Here is a 20718-nt window from a genome sequence, read left to right as displayed (position 1 = left end):
TGATTAGTCTGCATCCTCATATAATATGTTTGTCACATTAATATTAGGTTATTAGGACGTGAACTGTAATAACGTATACGTGAGGTGTTGGGTATTTTCTTCCTGATACCAAAGAATTAACGTAGTAAATGTATGTATTTAGAGGAAATCATATGTGTGTAAAATGTATTCATGACTAATGAAGGTTTCCTATTGATGCTCACATTGTATGTGTGTATTAATTGTTAATATATATGTCTGTATTTAACATGTGCACTGTTCTTACATTAGCCGAAGTTGGTAGGTCTAACTTTCGTTTCTACCTGTTCGCTCTCAAGTTAAAGGTTGTTAGTTAAAACTTATGTGCATGTGGAATTTTTACTTTCATGTTTCTGTTGCAGCTTCAATAATTTGTCCTCATTAGTTAGAATAACATCTTTGTTTCAGGAGTTAGACGGACCTTGCGAGAAGTGGATGCCTTTTAACAAGTGGAGATGATAATGTAGGAGGATGTCTTTCCTGTCTGGAAGGTCTGGCAACCAAGGACACTGAGCAAGAGTCTGAAAGCTCTTTTGCTTCATAGAAAATTACCTAAGCGGAGGTGTCCAACTGGATGAGGCATTCTTGGAATGTACTTGGGAGAGGGATATCCGACTTTTGTATTGGGGTTAGGGACAGAGTCCGGAACTGCTGCCTTACCACAAGAGAATGGAGCATCTTAGAACGCGCTCTGTAGCTTTACACTACTTGACCCATTTAGTGTGAGTGTGTGTCTTAGGAAGATGCCACAGTTGACACTTTTCAGTGAACTTGCCTAGGAAATGCTAAGTAGGGATGTCGCATTAGAAGTAGAGTAGGCACAGATTAATTATTTTGGTTAAAAATGGGAGTCTCTAGTTGGCAGAGGTGGATACCTTTGTCCAAATGGAGACCCTTGCTTCTAGTCAGGGTAAAGGGGATACACACTTTAGATAACCCTTGCTCACCACCTTGTTAGCTTGGCACGAGCAGACAGGCTTATCTCAAAGGCAATGTGTATAGTATTTTACAGTAATGCAGTGAAAACACCACAAATGTACACCACCCCAGTTTAGAAACATAAAGTATCTTTATCTAAACTAAACAGGACCAAAATGACAAACATCCAACATACACAGTTAAAAATATGACTTTTAAAGTGTTTCAAGAACTTGTACCATAGAAAACTATAGATGCGTGACTTTTCACCAAAGTACCTGTAGTTGCGGCAACTCTCAATCAAACCAGGACTAAAGAAACTCCACTAGCTCCCAGTCAAGGAAAGAATTGAATTCAAGTCTTTGTGTATCGCCCACCGAGCCTTTTGGAAAACAGGCTCCACCATCAATCAATCATTGATCACCCCCTACCACCCGAACAGGCAACTCAGATCAGCATCTTCCTTCCTCGCCACAGTCCCCAGGATAAAAAGAACCAGATCCGGGGGCCGTTCCTTCTCCTACAACTCGGCCAGGCTTTGGAACTCCCTCCCCCTCCACCTTCGAACAGAACCCAACTTGCTCACCTTCCATAAACTCTTAAAAACTTTACTCTTTAACAAATCTGAATGATCCTTCAGCCGGTCTGCACGCATTGTCTGTAACACTAGGACGCCTAAGGGTAGCTATCGCGCTCTACAAATAGTCTTTTCATTTCATTTCATTTCAAAGTTCACTAAGTCAAACAGATGCAGCGTCGGAAAACAAAGAGATGCGACACTCCTGAGACCCTGAGGAGGCGATGCGACAGTCCTGCTGCATGCAGAGGAAGGGTTTTGTCATTCCGGTCTGTATGGGGAGTAATCATCGATTCTTCATGCCGGTACCGGCCTGCAGGTGATGCGTTGGGAAAGCGTGCCGCACAGGTACGATGCGTGGATCTTCGAGATGCGCTGGCGATCGATGAGGTGGCATTGCTGGGCTCTGCGTCGGACCTCTTCAGCCGCAAACCCTCGGTCCAGGGAAGACATGGCTTGGCAGTTCGGGCTGGACTGTTCCCATGAGGCACAGGGTCAGACTGATTTGCATATAGCCATGTCTGATCTGGGGTGGTGGAGTGAGCTAAAGAATGGTGATGGATTAAACCCAGATCAGTTGGCTGGGTGTGAGTATTTGATATGCTCAAACGCTCCATCCATCATCCCCTTTGGTATTGCTCTGATACTTATACCCCAAAATGTCTTTGTTCTCTTTGTGCAAGGGCTCTGAGCCCAGTTCAAGCCAGTTCTGGGGGCACTCTGCAAGTGCACAACAACATCCTTTGTCAATGTGAGCCTTGACTCCAGACAAGCCACAGGGGGGGGCGGAGCCAGCATTGTGGAAGGAGGGCACAGCCCTATTCAGGTACAGGTGCTACTCCTCCCACCATTCCAAATGCAGATCAGGCCTATTCAGCCTAGTGCTGACTCATCCAATCTCCTAGAGCCACTGTACCTCCCCAGCTCCTGTCACTCCAAAGCCAGACAGTCAATCCACAAACAGACAGAGGCACCCAGGATGGTTGAACAAGAACATAGTCACTTTCTACAAGTGGTATTTTCAAACACATGATTTAAAAACCATCATTACTAAAGATGTGCTATTTAATCCTGAGTTAAGGGATACGAAACTCCATTTTTATATCTTATCCCTATGGGAAGATATGCTTGTAAAATGTTACAAAGCATTCTCCATTCTGTCCTATCGGGCAAGATAGTCTTTCAATAGTGAAAAACGAAATTGGCGCTATTTCACTATCAGGACATGGTACACACACTAGTACATGTCCTACCTTTCACATACACTGCACTCTGCCCAGTGGGTGCATTGGGCCTACCGTAGGGGTGTCCTATGTGTTAGAAAAGGAAAGGGTAGGGCTGTGCAAGTGGGTGCACTATCCAAGTCGACATGGCAGTTAACAAACTGCGCACAGACACTGCGGTGGCTGGCCTGAGGCATCTTTTCAGGGCTACTCATGTGGGTGGCACAATCAGTGCTGCAGGCCCACTAGAAACATTTGATTTACTAGCCCTGGCACACTCAGTGCACTTGACTAGGGACCTACTGGTAAAACAAATATGCCAATCAGGGAGAACCAATCACAATAACAATTTACACAGAGAGCCCAGAGCCCTATAGCCAACAAACACAGGTCAAGAAATACAATATGAGGAAGAAGCAAACGGTTTGGGGATAACCCTTTAGAAAGGGCCATTTCCAACACGTTTTAATTGCAATCCATCAATGAAGAAGTCATTTGATGTAGTTTCTATAATCATTTGTGTCTTAATTCAGGAATTGGCTATTCGGTGCATGTTGCACCATCTAAATATCATTCATAGATTTGGTTTTGTATTAGTGCCCATGTACATTTACACACTCATTTTGAGGTGTTTGTATGTCCATCTTTTCTTGGCTTTATAATAAAATTATTAAAATTTGGATTAGGAGTCTGCCTTCCTTTAGCAACATTGGCAACAGGAATGGTATTGTAGAATTAACAGATATTTTTCTCTCCACTCCACATTTTTAGGCAGGCACCGCCGAGCCATCGGCCAGGGGTTCCAGAGTAAGTCTAGAACGTGGAACCCAGCCCCATCAAATCAAAGCACGAGTTTATTTACACGTAGAGATGGACATTTTAATGTGTTTATTTTTTTGTTCTCATGGATCATATGGAAAATGTAATCAGGGAGCAATCAGCAACTTTGTTTGCTAAAGACAATCATCTGCATTGGACTTTCATTCCTAATGCCCCCTCGTGGGGATCACCTCAATATACCTTTATGTTAATCTTCCATTGTGTACCTTGAGATTTTCTAAGAGATTCCTCTTATTTTTGGTATTTATAAATTCATAACCCTTTTCAATCCCCCCAAAGGAATGCTAAAATGCTTCTAAAACACAACCTCTCATATTACCACGTATTATTGTGTCAATTCAATAAACAAGTGCTGTCGACATAAGGGAAGGAGCTTCCCACCTCAAGTACTGGGTCTGTTTGGGCTCTCCCTCTGACCCAGTAAGCCTCTAAAAATTCCATAGATCTCAACATAATTCTCATTGAGCTGCAATTTCCAGCCACAGCATCTGGAAGGCTGAAGAGTGAAAATCCCTATCTGCAATTTTAAATCTATTACTTTTCGAGTATGCTGCTTGGCGAAATAATCTGCAAGATTGGAAAGATCCAGAGGCATGCCATGGGACCTCTAGTTTTCCAGAACATTGCATTGTGGTTGATGCAGTTTTCATCTGCTTGATATCTTTTATTACAGGTCAGGAGTAATTAGCCCAGTTCTCGATCATTCATTTGACTAGAATAATGCAATAGGGGAGCTGTGCCACTTTTTCCCTTACAATTTACCAATCATACCTAACCAAGAGGAAATGTATTTGACTGCCGTACATGAATAAACAAATCCTGTTGACTCATTCTGGCCAAGATCTAAGGTCCTGACAACTATTTTCCAGTCTTCTCAGACTACCTGCCCAAACATGAATTTGATCACTACAGGCTTACATACACACAAGGAGAGTATGCCCATTTTTTTATTTTTATATTCTGATATTTAAAATAAATTGTCAGTATTCTAAAATAAATGTGCTCCCTTGTAGCCTAAAATTAATAAAGCAATGTATCACTGTTGTTTCTAATACAAATAATATGACTGTAATAAATATGAAAGAGCAAATAAAAAAATCCATCAATGAGTGCATCATGCGCAGCTTCGACCATAGTAAACAAGCAATTATTAGTCATTAAAAGGTTGTTTGTGGCATGTAAATTGATTACTATTTATTCCCCCATTATCAATATCAGACAATGTCCATACGTATTACGTTTTGATTATTGTTTGTAATATAAAAGAAATGACATCTGTTATTGTTTTCAATGTGAATGCATACTTTATGGTATGTAATTCATTGCAATTTGTTTTCCAATTCTTTTGTAAATGCTGTGGCTTTCTTAATTCCCATACAAAGGTCCCCCAATCCGTGTGCAGTGAGAGCTGTGCTCCTGGCTACAGGAAAGCGGCTCAGGATGGACGGCCAGGTTGCTGCTTTGACTGCATCCGATGTTCTGAAGGAGAAATTGCAAATGAAACAGGTAGAGAAAGATCATACAGGAAATTATTTTCCGAATGTATATTTTGGGCATAATGTCCAAGAGGGATTATGGAAAGATAGGTGCTGATTTAGAATTTTGGCAAAACGGGTACTCCGCCGCAACTACAAGGGAGTACCTGCATAGCCAAACTCAAGGTCCACCCACCTGATTTACATGTGAGCAGACTTTAACTATGTTAGAGACAGAGCTTACTCTGACTTCATTGTTGACCGCTCCTCTATTGTCCTGATAGGGTGCAAGCCATTTAAGATTTTGCCTTCAGACTACCTGTTGAATATAGAGAGGGCGGGTTGAATGGCCAGTTATCACTCCTCATTACCGCTATGAAAACCTGGTGGCAAGCGGAAGCAAAAACGGTACATTTACCCTTGGGGTCTGATTAGATTTCTATTTAAAATATTCTGTTTCCCTGATTGGGGATCTGTCTTTCAAATTTAGAGACGACTGCCTGCCCTGCGGACCTCTCTGGTTATTGCCAGGAAATGTCATCACAGTGGCTCATGTCAATGCGTGAAAAGAATGAATGAACGGTACAGTCAAAATGATGGTATAGGTAGATCAATCTTTTAACTTGTTTGTGATTTTTTTTTAAAATAAAATCCCAAAGTGGAATTATATCTTTGAACAATTAAAAACAACTGGGCCCACAACTTGGGAGTTGCCTCCCACCGTGAGGTAGTTTTACAGTTTTCACTGTTCCTTACCAATCTTAAACGGGATGGTAGCCAAATGACCAAAACTCCCATGGAGGGTCAGATGTAGGTGGCCAAATACCGAGCGGTAACGCAGAAATTTCTGCGTTACCGACCGGTATTTGGCTGGGAGTAATGTAGGTGAGTTCAAACCTAATTGAAAATTAAGGAATCGCTAAATAGCGATTCCTTATTTTTCACTTGCATTTAAGGAATCGGAAATAGCGATTCCTTAAATGCAATGTAAGTAGCACTAAAAATAGTGCACTCCGGCCTTAAGGAATCCCTAATTACCACCAACTTCAAGTTGGTGGTAAGTAGCGATTTCCTTAAAAAAAACTTTTTTGCTTTTTTAAAAGTGCCATCTGGCACACATCCATACTCTTAGGGAATGGATGTGTGCCACATGTGCACACATGCACATTTCTGGGGTGCAGCAGGGTGTCCTTTTGACACCCTGGCAGCCCAGGGTGTCACTGAATCGCAAATGGCTAATGTCTTCCCATTCATTCCTATGGGCCTCCTACCTCATAGGAATGAATGGCTAGGTATTCCTTAATAACGAATCTCAATTACAATTTGTTATTAAGAAATATTGAGGAATCGCAAATATTTTAGCGATTCCTACCAACATTTAATTTAGAGAGTCCCTAAAAGCGATTCGGTAAAAATGCTATTAAGGACTCGCTAAATTGAATTTACCTACATCTGGCCCTTAGTGTTTTCATGGTCCAGTATATTCTGTATAAAAATGTGCTATTTGTTGAATTTTTCACTAGTCAGTTTGCGATACAGAACAATTTAGAAGTTTTTCCAGAAAAGAAAGTTTATAAATGAAAAAACAAAAGGATTTCATAACACAGAAAACTGAACATGACACAATATTTTTAGGCTAATCCCTAATTCACCACAGCAGTTACTGCGGTAATCATGTGGAATTTAAGCTTAAATTGTGACCCATAATATCCAGATGGTACCAATTGGGAACATCAGTGATTTCACAAATCTGCTACCTAGGTCTACTTTCTCTCACTAAAATATTCCCTCAGAATATAGAAATAATCTATGGAATATTCAAAGGCCAAAATTGCTTGAACTTCTCTGTGGACCAATTGATATTAGTCCTCTTTTCGGTATATGTAAAGGTTTTCCTGTCAATACAATATTTGCACACATTGGGAGCCATTATCAATGATATCAAGCTATTTGCCTTAATAGGGTATATTGAATGGCTACTGTTTTGATGAATGCTGACCTCAAATGTATACCTGGATCACTACATTATATAAATATTCCCCCAGCAGTGAAATCCATTCTACAATTTCAAAGTAGTCTCTTTTCCACACCACTCATCAATAAGATATGAAGAAAGGTCATAGAAAAGATCATAGCATTGTTTCAACTACTGTGCAGAATGAATATAATATAATTATCCCCAATAGTATTGAAATAGCATCAACAGTCTACTTGGACCATGAAGGGCAGGATTCCTTAGGAGAACTTTTTCCAAAATATTTCATAAGACAGTTGATTTATTGCTGAACTTGAATTCAGATTCTTCACCTCTTTTCGCCCGTAAGATGAGTACAATGCAGGTAATAGAAATGGAACCCATATATATTGGCAAGTGTCCCAGACATGTTTGCCTTAAGTCAGTGCAAACATTGGGGAAAGTGTCCAGCATAGGGGTAGCCAAACACTCCTGCAGTGAAGGGATTAGCAAGTGGAGGGAAGGGTACTCTGGTCTGCAATAAACACAAGTGAAATGTGATGGATGCAGAAACTTGGTGATAGCTTGGAAAGGCGGAGCTAGTGACTGATTCAATTCTTCTTCTCTGTCTTTAGTGCCTGGGTGGTATATATCACATTCTGAAGCAGAAGTCAGCAAAATAGAATTTCTAGCACCATCAAACACACATGCAAAAAAAGGTGTCTTGTTGAAAATGTTTTTGTATCTAGTTGACATTAATTCCACTTTTTTTATTCAGGATCAAGTAAGTGTTGGACATGTCCAGAAGACCAGTGGTCCAATCAGGAGAGAAACAAATGCATTCCGAAGAATATTGAGTTTCTATTGTATCAGGAGCTTCTTGGGATGATGTTGTCCTATGTAGCCATAGGGTGTTCACTCAAAACAATTGCCATTCTGGCCATTTTCATTAAGTATGCAAATACTCCTGTTGTCAAGGCCAACAACCGTGAGCTCACGTACCTTGTCTTGGGAGCACTGCTACTGAGCTTTCTCTGTTCTTTTCTCTTCATTGGGGAACCTCAGACAATCACATGCTTACTCCGCCAGCCTGCCTTTGGCATAATATTTTCCCTGTGCATATCTTGTGTTTTGGCTAAAACCATTATGGTGATCATAGCGTTCAAAGCCACAAAGCCCGGCTGTAATATGAGGCGATGGCTCGGTCCTCACGTTCCAGTGGTCACTGTCTCTGGTTGTACACTTCTTCAGGTTTTGATCTGCATCATCTGGCTCCTGCTTTGCCCTCCATTTACAGAAAAGAACATGAAGCTGAAGACTGGGACAATCGTCTTCCAGTGTAATGAATGTTCAGAGACTGCCTTGTGGTGCATGTTGGGATACCTTGGGCTATTGGCTTGTGTAAGCTTCTTGGTGGCTTTCCTAGCACGAACATTGCCTGACTGCTTCAACGAGGCCAAATGGATCACATTCAGTATGCTTGTCTTCCTCAGTGTGTGGCTGTCTTTTATCCCAGGCTATATCAGTACACAAGGGAAATATGTGGTGGCAGTGGAGGTCTTTGCAATAATATCATCCAGTGTTGGGCTGCTCTCCTGCATATTTTTCCCAAAATGTTACATTATATTACTGAGACCAGATCTGAACACTAGACGACACCTACTAGGGAAAGGAACTGCTAGAAATAAAAAGATAAAGAATGTCTAAAAATAATGATAAAAGGCTTTATGATTGTGAAGAGATCTGTCATTGATCGCATTGATTGCATGCTAGACTATTTTTTCCAAAGTGTTATTCTATCCTGCAAAGCCTACAGTAGGAGTTGAAATCCTCCCATCACCATAGCAGGCAACTATTGTTGTGACATTATGCTACCTGTTTTTCAACCCCACTACTATAGCCATTTTCATGGCCTCTTGGTGTGTGTGGTTCAGCTTCGGACTTAACAGATATGTTTGAAGGAGGACCGGGATGGTATTTAAAGAAAATTCAGCCAACACTAAATACATGCATCCTCTGATAATTCAATTTCTAATTTTGGATTTGCGTGTTTTCATCTTTATTTATGAATGTTGTTTATTCTCAAAATTGTGTAGAAGCCACAAACGGATCATTCATAGAAATGCCAAAAGTGTTTGATGGGAGATTCCTGAGGAGTGAATAAATGAACCATGACTGGTGTGAAAAAACCACCTGAAGTTACAAAAGAATAAATTCCATTACACACAATGGGAATACTACATATTATACACATATATATCTTTCAGTGGAGGAGGTAGGTAATATTAAGAAGATGGGCTTGGCTACAAGTAGGAAGCGCTTGGTTGCCCAATGCAGCAAAATGTCTCCCATTTTGAGCCATATGCCTGGAAAGGAAGGATTTGAGGGCAACACTGAATGTTTGTCTGGTGATGGTTGTCATAGAATGGGCCCTTAAATATTGAAAGAGTAGAATGTGAATGGAGGATATTGTGTTTTACAAATGATAAGGAGGCAGGCATGCCATTACACAAATGGTGTTAGCAGCACAGTGTTAATTGGAAAAGTAGAAGGATTGTGTGCAGGATCATAGCATGGTTTGTACATAGATGTACTTGGACATATGCTAAGAGGTAACGTGTGGGGGTGCCGTGCACAGATTAAAAAGAGTATTATTAGGGCTCATAACTGATAGAAAGACACTTGGCTATGTGTCTGTAAAGAGTGAGGACTATGTGGTTGAAAAGGTTGAAGAAACCTGTGCGATGAAAAATTCAACTCTACAAATCTTTGGAGTATGTACAATGTTTAGTAAGCTGTTTTATTAGATAGGTTTTTGCATAAACATTATACTTTATATATGGCTGCATGCAAGGGAAGGGTGGATTATCCGGATTTTGAGGATCTGATTACTGACACCAGCCATAAGTTAGTGTTAAAGAACATGCTACTCAAACAAATGATGGACGGAATGCTGAATTATTATTACTATTATTATTAATTGAGTTTTGTAAAGCGCAAACAACCCGGAGGCCTCGTAGCGCTGTGTATAGTCAGACTATTATGAAGTGAAAGAGGATTAGATGAACAGGTGGGTTTTTAATTCCTTCCGAAATTTCAGAAGGTTGGGTTCACTGCGAAGGGAGATGGGCAAGGAATTCCATGCTTTTAAATCATATATTCACCCCCAGTCAAGTGATCTAGGTTAAATCCATTGTTCTTTTGCTCACCATGCCACCCCAGTTTAGACCCAGCCCTATGCATAATAATATTAACCCTGTGCCTCATGGGAACAGTCCAGACTGAACTGCCAAGCCGGGTTCTCCCTGGACCGGAAACAAGCAGCCTGGGACCGGTTACTGGGCATTACCCTTCATCAGCCAGGCTAGCTAGAATCCAGTGGCGCAGTGAGCAAGGGACCCACGTCTGGGCAAACCCATCTCACTTAGGGTGAAAGTGCTACGCAAACAAATGATGGAGGGTATGCTGAATAAATGATACATTTACCCTCAGTCAAAAGATCTGGGTTAAACCCATCGTTCTCTTGCTCACCATGCCACCCCAGTTTAGACCCAGCCATATGCAAATCAGTCTTGACCCTGTGCCTCATGGGAACAGTCCAGACTGAACTGCCAAGTCAGGTCCTCCGTAGAACGGAAACAAGCATCCTGGTACTGGTTTCTGGGTATTACCCTTCATCAGCCAGGCTAGCTTGAATCCGGTGGCACAGTGAGCAAGGGATCCACGTCTGGGCATAGCCATCCCGCTTAGGGTGAAAAGTACTATGCAAACACATGATGGACGCATGGTCAAGACTGATTTGCATATGGTGCATTTGTCACCCCGAGTGGGACAGGTATGCCCAGACGTGGGTCCCGTGCTCTCCATGCCACTGGAGTCAAGATATCCTGACTGATGAGGGCTGAAAGCCCAAAACTGGTCCTAGGATGCTTGTTTCCAGTCCAGGAAGGACCTGGCCTGACATTTCGGGCTGGTCGGTTCCCATGGGGGACAAGGTCAAGACTGATTTGCATATGGCTGGGTCCAAACTGGAATGACATGGTAAGCAAAAAAACGATGGATTTAGGCCCAGATACTTGTACTGGGATGAATGTATGACATTGTTCTACATTCTGTCCATCAATTGTTCTTTTTGCAGTGTTAGGGAACATGTCAGATCTTTGGGCAATGGGGAAAGCACTGTAGTGACTTGAATACAGATTCTGGAACCATTCAGCTTCTGAAGGACAAAGGATATTTTAGCGTGCAGTTATTTATTGTGAGATGTATATGGCACCAAAAAGAACCCCTTGTTTACGTCCGGCAATGTACAGTTATATGAATAGACAAAAAACAAGGGATATTTAAGTCCAATGGGAAAGGTGGCACCAGTATCCCATGTTCTTCAATTACAAATCTTGACTACTGAGGAGCAAGTCTTATTAGTCCCGCCATTAGGAGTCTAATCAAATATTGGCAAACTACACTATGGAATTGTCCATTGGATACATGATATTTGCTTTGAGAATTGGCAAAACAATGTGATCAGTTTATGCAATAATTTTGCATGTATCAAACATGCACGTTGCTTTAGTACACATGGTTTTACTGTGCAAGTTTGAAACACACATGCAAATACAACACTTCAAGGCTAGCAATATATAGTGAATGTTGAACTGTAGTGACCATGCTGTGAGCATGCTTCCCTGTAGTGCTCATCTTTGACCTGTGTTATGTCTAAAATTTCCTCAACTCACTTCTACTGCAACAGAAGATTTGGCACTCTTTTCATGTCAGGCCCTCTCCTGGTGCCCAAGAATGATCCAGGAACCAAGGGTACACATGGCTCCCCTGAATACTGACCCCAGAAGCTGATTATTACAAGATGACAATGTCTTTGGGTGCATACATTGCAACAGTTGAATGGGCAGCCACTGGATAAGGATCTGAATGAAACGTTTGGAAGGTTCATGAGATTGTAGAGCATGTTGATTAGGGTAAAAGGAAGAGAAACCGTGGCAAGAAACCTCCCAGTAGTGCCCTTTCAAATACCTGCTACCTTCTCCTTAAAGTGCCCAGATTCCTTGTATGAGGTCCCTCTATACTGAAGTGAAGAGTGCCGAAGTATGAGTCTCTGCCATTAATTAATGTGGCCAGTGGCAAATATGGACATGTAAATTGATACTTGTATAGCGCACTAGTCACCCGCAAGGGTCTCAAGGCACGTGTACGAATACCGCTGTGGAACCCATCCTGGCTTTCCCTGTGAGGTGTCCACTCCTGGGCACCCCCAAGGTGGAGGCCAGGCATCCCTAGCGTTGTGGGGGCCGTTGTGGAGATTAAGCAAGGTATTTCCCAGAGTTGCACTCCATGTTTGGAATAGGCACCGAGGCGAGAATGATCAGGTCTGTGGAATTTTGAGCCCAAGACCTGCCGAGGCAGGAATTGAACCCTGGTCCCGGGCTAGACCTCTGCATCAGGGTCTGCCGCTCTAACCATTGAGCCACACTTCTCCACGTACTTCTACATGTACGAGAACAGAGTAGTCCGAAAATGGCAGGGCATTCTTACCAGGGGAAGTGCCCCGAGGGCAGAGCCTCTGGGAAGAATCCATGAAAGAAGAGTCCCACAAGTTACCTGGACTGAAATGGATAGTTGAGTCAAACCTCTTGACAAGTGCTGATAGGTTGAAGCAGCACTATCTGCTGCTGTCAGGTGGTGAAAAAAGTATTGTAGGAGGTGCAACTGCAGGACATTTGGGAGCAAACCTGTGAGAGCCTAAAGGCGGCTTTGGGATGTAAAATACAACTTTTCCACAAAGAGCATGTTACAAATAAAGAGAAAGGAGAAATGAGTGTTTCCTTCAAGGAAGCCGAAGAGCCAGAAGTGAGGAGTCTTACCATAGGGGGTAGTGCACTGCTAAGTTGATCAAGAATTTAAAATAACCTCTTAAAGCTGAGTTTATGTGTCCACAGTAAAGAAAAACTGTTCCATGAGTGACTCAGCTTTGTCTATGATAGGTTAGGTATGCCTAAGGCATAGAACAGACACAGGCCATGAAGGCGTTCTGGATTAGCACCCATATGGAGAAGGAAGATTATTGCAAGACGCACTCCTCTGTGTAGAAAGGAAAGGGTGTGGCAGGCAGGAGGGATCTTGAAGCGCCCACACCTATTCTCCTCCTGACAGTATTGCCCTTCTTTGCAAGTATTCCTTTGGAGATCCCCAGCGAGACTTTAGTTCAGAGGCATCATTTGTAGGAAGGAAAGTAATAATAAATGGTGGATTGACTACCCATTAAAGGATTTAGGATTGAGCTTGTGGACAGTCGACTTTCTGCAGGAGTCAAGGAGGTGATAGACAGGCGCATGCATAGTTAACCTCACACTAGACAACAAAGGCAGTGACAAAGGGGTGGGACAGCACCAAATGCAATGGCCATGTTGTAAAAGAGGTCCCAGCTTACCTTACAATCTCACTCTATAGATGTAGCAGAGGGACTGAAGAGAGAGATGCTACTGTCCCCTGCTTCTGCACCTGAATTCAACAATGAATCATGAGGCATGCGCACTTCAGCGCCTTTGCTTCATTTTTCAGCATGCAGGTGTTGCCACATCACTAGTCTGCCGCTGTGTTGTGGGGGACAGAGGTATCCGTTCTGTAACCTGCTGTGATTGCTGGAAGCCCACAGATCCACCACAACCTGAGCCTGGTTGCTGGGGGGAGTGGGGGGTGTAATTTGACACAAGTCAATAAATGGACACCATACAGTGGCCAGGACTGGTTAGTGCTGTTCATGCCTCAGGGAAGAGTCCGAGCCTGAGGGGCACCGACCTGATTAAAGAGGGACTGCCACTCACTCACATTAAAATCATTTCCCAATCTGCAGTGCTGGAGAAACTACCAGTGCTTGGCTGATTACTGAAGCAGCTGAAAATGCATGGTGTTTTCTTCCCTTCTTTAGACCTAATTAAAAAAAATGAGAGACATTGTTGTTTCTGTTTACATAACTTGTGGAGCACACGGGTGATGTATGCAATGTGACATTTGCATAATTTAGTAAAGGAAGTACATGCAATAAAATACCCACACAACATGCTGATGTCCTCTTTCTATTACACCATCACAGCAGAAGCACTCAGTTACACGCCATAGTCATTATCACTCATGGTGGCATCATCCACAGCATGCTGTGAAAAGTATGACTGCAAAGGCAATCAAATATATCTGTGCATGGATTTAAGCAGAATGAGCAGCATGCAACAGTTGCCAGAGGCAGTACTGCAACATATAGGATCATGCATCCAGTCATTAAAAGTAGGAAGAACCCTCCTGTCCCATTTCACATGCCTTTTCTCAAACCCATACAAAGGAGGGCCCGATTGACAGAACAAATTTAACCCCTTCACTGCGGCGGCTATTCCGCAGCAGTGCTAAGGGGGCGGGGCGGAAGAGCGGCGGGCGCATGCTGGTGACGGAACCGCTCCGTCACCAGCGTTGGTTGCGCTGTGCTTATGACGGAGCGGTTCCGTCATGGCCCCGCCCGCTCAATAGAACGCTCAGCGCAGGCGCGGAATTCGTGCCGCGCATGAGCGGCGGGCGGGCCTTGACGGAACTGCTTCGTCATCAGCACAGCGCCACCGCAGCTGATGATGGAGCGGTTCCGTCATCAGCGCTCAATGGGTTAAGACAACATCCTAAACTTACTTCTTTTGGTATTCACAGAAGTTAGGATTTTGTCTTAAGTTTGTCTTAAAACAGACTTAAGACAGACTTAAGTTAGGAGTTTGTCTTAAGTCTGTCTTAAGACAAATTTAAGACAAAATCCTAACTTCTGTGAATACCAAAAGTAGTAAGTTTAGGATGTTGTCTTAAGTTCGTTCTGTGAATCGGGCCCTGTGTTCTAATGGAAGGACGATAATCAAGAACAAATAATTCAAATAGACTTGCCCCACTTCCCAGGTATAGCGAAATGGATTGACAATTGATAAATGCGAAGTTGAGGTTGGGCTATAGGGAATCAATAGAAATAAATGGCCGGCGGGAAGGGAGTGTGGATATATTTTTTGACAGCTCTGAGAGACAAAAGAAAAAAATGATAATGCACGTATTATAGGTTCCTTGAATATGGCTGGAGCTATAAACAACATAGTGGATAAGGAAAGGTTGAGCATTATAAATACACTTCAGCTAGTGTGCTTACAAGAAGTGGGTGCTTTTAATGTTGAAGTCTTTGCTATCATTGTCTCACCAGCAATGCCCTTGAATACTGGCAGGGACAAGGGTGGCATTGCGGTACTAATATCTACAATTGCAACAATAATTATTAAGAAAACCTATAGCAAATCTTGGTTCTTTCAGTTCCTGCATATTCAAATAGATAGGAGGCAGGATTATGTGCTTATTAATTATTACAACAATATATTCAACAAAACAAAAAATAAGATCGTTATTATCATGGAGAATGAATTGGAATGTTTTATGAGAGATTGCAACGTTACTTTTACATATATTTGGACGGGGGATTTTAATGATAGCATATGCCCATTTGCCCCAAGAGAGGTTTGTGGATACACCAATTTAGGTAGTGGCCACCTGCATTTGCTGCATGATTCCTATGGAGAAGCAATACATGAGTTTATATTGATATATAACCTAACACTACTGGAGCAAAATACTGATGGACACAAATCCCTCATCCAATTTATAGTGGGAATGGTAGAAGTTCCATTTTTGATCACATCCTACTTTTACAGGTTTTGGATAATTTTGTGGTAACAGAATCACAGTGTGGGTTTAGGATGGAAAGTGGAATAATGTATTACATTGAATCTCCTCATTAGTAAGTATACAGTAGCCAAGGAAGGGCACATGCAGCTCTGTTTTAGATCTGAGCTGGGCCTTTTATATTTTTAATCATGCATAGTTGGGGCAACCTATGGAAAATAATGGGTGCCCCTGTGGATATCATTTTGCATATTTCACGGCTGTGTGTTGCTTTGAAAGCATGTGTGTGATATGGTATAAACAGGACGTGTACACCTAGGTTCATGGTCACGAGAGGTGTTAAACAAGGGTGTGTCCTCACCCCATTTCTGTTTTCCTATATAAATGGAGTAGACGAGTTACTGCAGGAAGTAAATGCTGATGCCCCAAGAGCAGGTAAGCAGCCAACCACTGCTCTTCTATATGCAGACGATGCAGTATTGTTATCCAGGACCACAAATGGACAGAAGCATTTGATAGATAAGTTTACTGTGTGCATTGAAACGAACAATTTGGAGTTCAGTTCGAGGAAAACATTTACAATGGTATGCGGTAAGGGGAAACTAAATAAAAGAACACATGTATTAGGGGAATCACATTAAAAGTAACACATAATTTTATGTATCTGGGTATTCAATTCTCATGATATGGACAATGGGGCCCCCAGGTAAAAAATGCAAAAGTAAGATTTTTAAGGGCAACTGAAAATATTTTTAGGTTTGCCAGGAGAACATGGAATAAACAATTGAGGGAAATGTTGCAACTGTATAAAACCAGATGCTTGTCAGCGCTTAGAGACCTGCAGGTGATAATTGCGCTCTATAAATATAAATACCAATACCAATACAAACATAAGGGGAGGCTCTATGGGGGTTATAGGCAGTCCTGCAAACCACTGCAACCAATGTTATACATAAAGAATTAGATGTACTTTATGTAGAGGTTATAATGAACATAAATCCAATTATAACCTGGCATAGAATCTGGATTAAGGCAGGCACAGAGTCTATGAACCAAACCACACCAACGCAGTATTTACAAAGAATGTCTAATCACCCGTGGAGGTATCCAAGCACTGAGGATCCTGCTGCTAAGGAGGAGGGTTCTTTCAAACAGCCAGTTCTTGAGCCCTTTCCTAAATTTCAACAGAGAGGTTGAAGTTTGGAAGTGAAGGAGGAGGTAGTTCCAGGACTTTGCAGAGAGGTAGGAGAAGGAACGTCCTCCACTTTTGCATTGAAGGATGCCGGGTGGTGTGCGAGGGAGAGGGAGGTGGAGTGCATGTGTCTGGAGGGTTGTTGGAAGTTTAGGAGGTGGTTGATTTATGCTGTTCTTTGATTGTGTAAGGTTTTGTGGGTGTGGATCAGCATCCTAAATTGACATATACTCTGAATTGGGAGCCTATTTAGGTTCTTGGGGTGGGGGTAATGTGGGTATGCTTTGGGATGTTGAGGATACATTTGGCCACTTAATGCTGTGTGGTTTGCCATCTCTCCAGTGGGTGAAAGGTGATTCCTATGTAGATTGTGTTGCCATAGTCCAGCTAGCTGTTGACTATGGATTGAGTGATGGTTCATTGGTGTTGACAGGGAGCCTTTTGAAGCTCTTATAGAGCATGCAAAGAGTGAGGAAGCAGGTGGAGGAGACAGCACTGATCTGGCTTTGCATGGTTAGATTGCTGTCCAGAATAATACCAAGGTTGTGGGCATGGTCTCTCAGAGTGGGTGAGTGTCCTAGTTCGGGAGGCCACCAGTCAGTGCTCCACGGGGAGGTGTTGTTCCAGAAGATCAGCTCTTCCGTTTGTCTGTGTTGAGTTTAAGGCAGTTGTCTTTCATACGGTCAGTGAACCTAATCATTCACCTGCGGAAGTTGGTCATCATTGTGTGAGAGTGTTGGCCAAGGTGGTCATGTGGGTGTTGAACAGTGTAGGGCTGAGGGATGAGCCTTGAGGGATGCCACAGATTGCTTTCTTAGGGTTTGGGGTGATGGATGGTAGGCAGAGCCCATGGGTTATTCTGGTGAGGAAGGAGGCAATCCATGGTTCGAGGTGAGAGATGGTAGGCAGAGTCCCTGGGTTCTTTTGGTGAGGAAGGAGGCAATCCATTTGAGGGCATCTCCTTGGATTACAATGTGCCTAAGCCTCTTGATCAGAGTGTGGTGGGATAAATAAATGCAGGGATTTGCAGCACAGCTAACTACAGGTGGGGATTTCTAGGCACTGTTCCTAGGCAGTGGGAGATTAAGTGAGTTGCCTAAAATCACCAGATGTTAAGCCAACACCGAGACTCAAGTCTGGGTCATCAGCTCCAAAGTTGGCAGCTCTAGCTGTTATACCTCACCGTCTCCCATACAATACAGATATGGTGTTGAGCACTGCCGAGAGGTCCAGTTTAGAGTTGGGATTTGAGGTGTTCCATGATCGGGGTGGTGTCGTCTGCAGTGGTGGTGCAGTGGATGGTTTCTATGTGGATGAAGGTGATACCACTGACGTATTTGTTGATGCAGTCTTGATGTACTATCTTATTGCTGTTGGGCATTGCTGAGGCAAATTTAGATGCAATTGAAGACTGCCTAACCATTAATAAGCATGTTAATATACCCTGGTGAGCCAATCTAAGTAAATTACTATCTGAGCTAGGAGAAACATTGTCTGTAGAGAACCCAACCTGTATCTTGAAATACAGGAAGAAGGAATTAAAATGATCTTTGTGGGAAAAAGAGAAGCAATAAGAGAGTAAACGGACCTGTCCTAAGTGATTGTTCAGAGATATTGCCTAATACATACAGAACACGGCATTCAAAGGTACTTGGGGCCGTGTTTAAAAGAAATAACACATTGCTTCGCCACGGCAGCGATGTGTCAAAATTACTCGCGCCTACGTGAAAAATCCTTGTGATGCCATGGATGAACCATATTAACAATACAGGGGCTCAATGGCACAAGGTTCCAATGATGCATCAGAGATTCAGATGTATCTGTGGAGAGGGAGGTGCATTGCTGTAGTTGATCATAAAACTGCAGCAAAGCCATCATGTAATGCAATAGAAAAAGATAATGATTCAGTTTTGACTGAAGCTAGTTGTCTACTTCATGTGGCCCAATGGAACATAGAGTCAAAAAATGTTAAACTCAGCTTACTCTCTGTTACATTGGTGCTTGATGTCACGCAGGAGGGCATAGTGCACTTTTGTGTACCACTATGCCTATATATGAGTGACATAACTCATTATTGGTGTATAATGTGTGATTTACTTTGGTACCTATCTTATGTGTTCACTTACCTGTTAAGGGGATATGACTTGATTGCAGATTATACTGTTTCAAGTCACTTCAACTGGTCAAATTCCTCTGCAACTGTAAATGAGTCATTGCTATGTGTGGATTTTAAAGGCATAGGAATTGTGCTGCATCTCAAGTGCAGCGACCCACTTCACGACACTGCATGATTTTTTGGAAAAAGTCATAAATACTACTACATCCGTTGTACGGGAGATTTGACAAGAAATGCCTACCTTGATATATATTAATTCTAACGTGACGTAGCCAATTCAGGCAAATGTGTCACATTGTAAATATAGAGCAAGGAAAGCACTGCCACTGCATCAGACAAAATGGCATGCGGTGGCAGAAGTTTCTTGTAGAAAATGCCCCCTGCCCAAAATATGTTCTACCTTTTGCAATTACGACTAGGTATTATACATCACATGGTTGCTTTTCCTATAGTGGGGGTCTGGAATGAGAAAAAATATAAATGTCTGTCCGATGTGAAAAATATTCAATCTACCCTGCATTTAATGTTATTCTGTAAATTGTATACAGACATCTGAATGCGTTATCTGAAACTACTGTTTCTTCCAATGAAGTTTATCTAATGATTTAGATGCTTTAAATTAGTTGTGTAAATTGGAAAACTTATGAGTATATCCTTATGGATCGTAATGGTATTTAGAAGGAGGAAGAGTATTTCTCACCTCAAAATTCTAATCGATGAGGAGGAATAATATTAATGAGGCAGATTTGTTTTATTTGGTTGCAAGTAGTGACACATTATATTGTTTTTTATGCAATCGAAGGTATGAGTAATCTGCATGCTGAACACAGGACTCCCTACTTGGATAGAATTTGGTAATGATGATATAAATGTTGTTGCTGATGAAATAGGAATTTGCTTTTAAGCTTAAAATTGGAGAATAAGTACTATTGATTTACGATTTATTGTGAATGTATGGTGTTAATAAATACATTTTATAAATTGTTCTTATAGTCTTTTATAGATAATTTTTTATCTGAATAAAGATTATTGATGATTATGACTGGAGGAGTCAAATTAAAATTCAAATAGCTTTATTTGAACCCCAGGGCCACAAAAGTGCAAGAGCAATAAAAGTATAAGTATTAGCTAATAAATAAATAGATAAAAACAATGTTGTGCGGTACAATGTTGGTGATAGACAATCACAGCTACATATTGTAGCGCATAAGTACTAAAAGGCACTATCAACTTGACAAGCAAGATATAAGCTAAAATAGTAATATATGTTAATTCACTGGGGTTGATATGATCAAAGGAAAATTAGTAACCCAGGAGAAAATTAGACAAGGGGTAATGATTTTCAGTGTTCACATGGCCCCCAAGAAACTTGGCTACAGGTATTGCAGGTTATAGGTAGCAATTGGACCTGAGGATACGAAGTGCAGAAAGGTGTCTATGCTGGTGTAGACATCTGCAAACAGGAGCTAGCCAAGATCGATGGGCATAGGCAGGACAAGCAAAAAAACATGTGCATCACTCTCAACTGAAAGGGAGCATGCAGGACATGTGCCGATAGTTCCAGCAGTCTAGCTCTTAGTAAAAGCTCTCTGAGGGAGGGGGTCTACTCTAAACAAGAAGTATAACTTCCTTTCAGCAGAGACAGTTATTTGATCCCAGTATCAATCATAGCCTCTGAGAGGTTTAGCCCCTCCCATGC

At 42.0% G+C, this 20718-nt stretch overlaps 1 protein-coding gene across 1 annotated transcript in view; it reads left to right on the top strand.

The window, feature by feature from the left end:
• Nucleotides 1–8712, top strand: part of LOC147678470 (extracellular calcium-sensing receptor-like) — a 108248-nt gene extending 99536 nt beyond the window's left edge. The window contains exons 6-7 of the mRNA XM_086945649.1: nt 4959–5082; nt 7784–8712. Of these exons, the coding sequence (XP_086801775.1) occupies nt 4959–5082; nt 7784–8712 (1053 nt within the window). The remainder of the gene's footprint in view (nt 1–4958; nt 5083–7783) is intronic.
• The last annotated feature ends 12006 nt before the right edge of the window (nt 8713–20718 follow it).

This window comes from Lissotriton vulgaris, chromosome 12 (assembly GCF_964263255.1).
Source record: "Lissotriton vulgaris chromosome 12, aLisVul1.2, whole genome shotgun sequence".
Classification (NCBI taxonomy): Eukaryota; Metazoa; Chordata; class Amphibia; order Caudata; family Salamandridae; genus Lissotriton; species Lissotriton vulgaris.
Note: the sequence above shows the minus strand (reverse complement) of the source record. Positions and strands in the feature narration are given on the sequence as shown.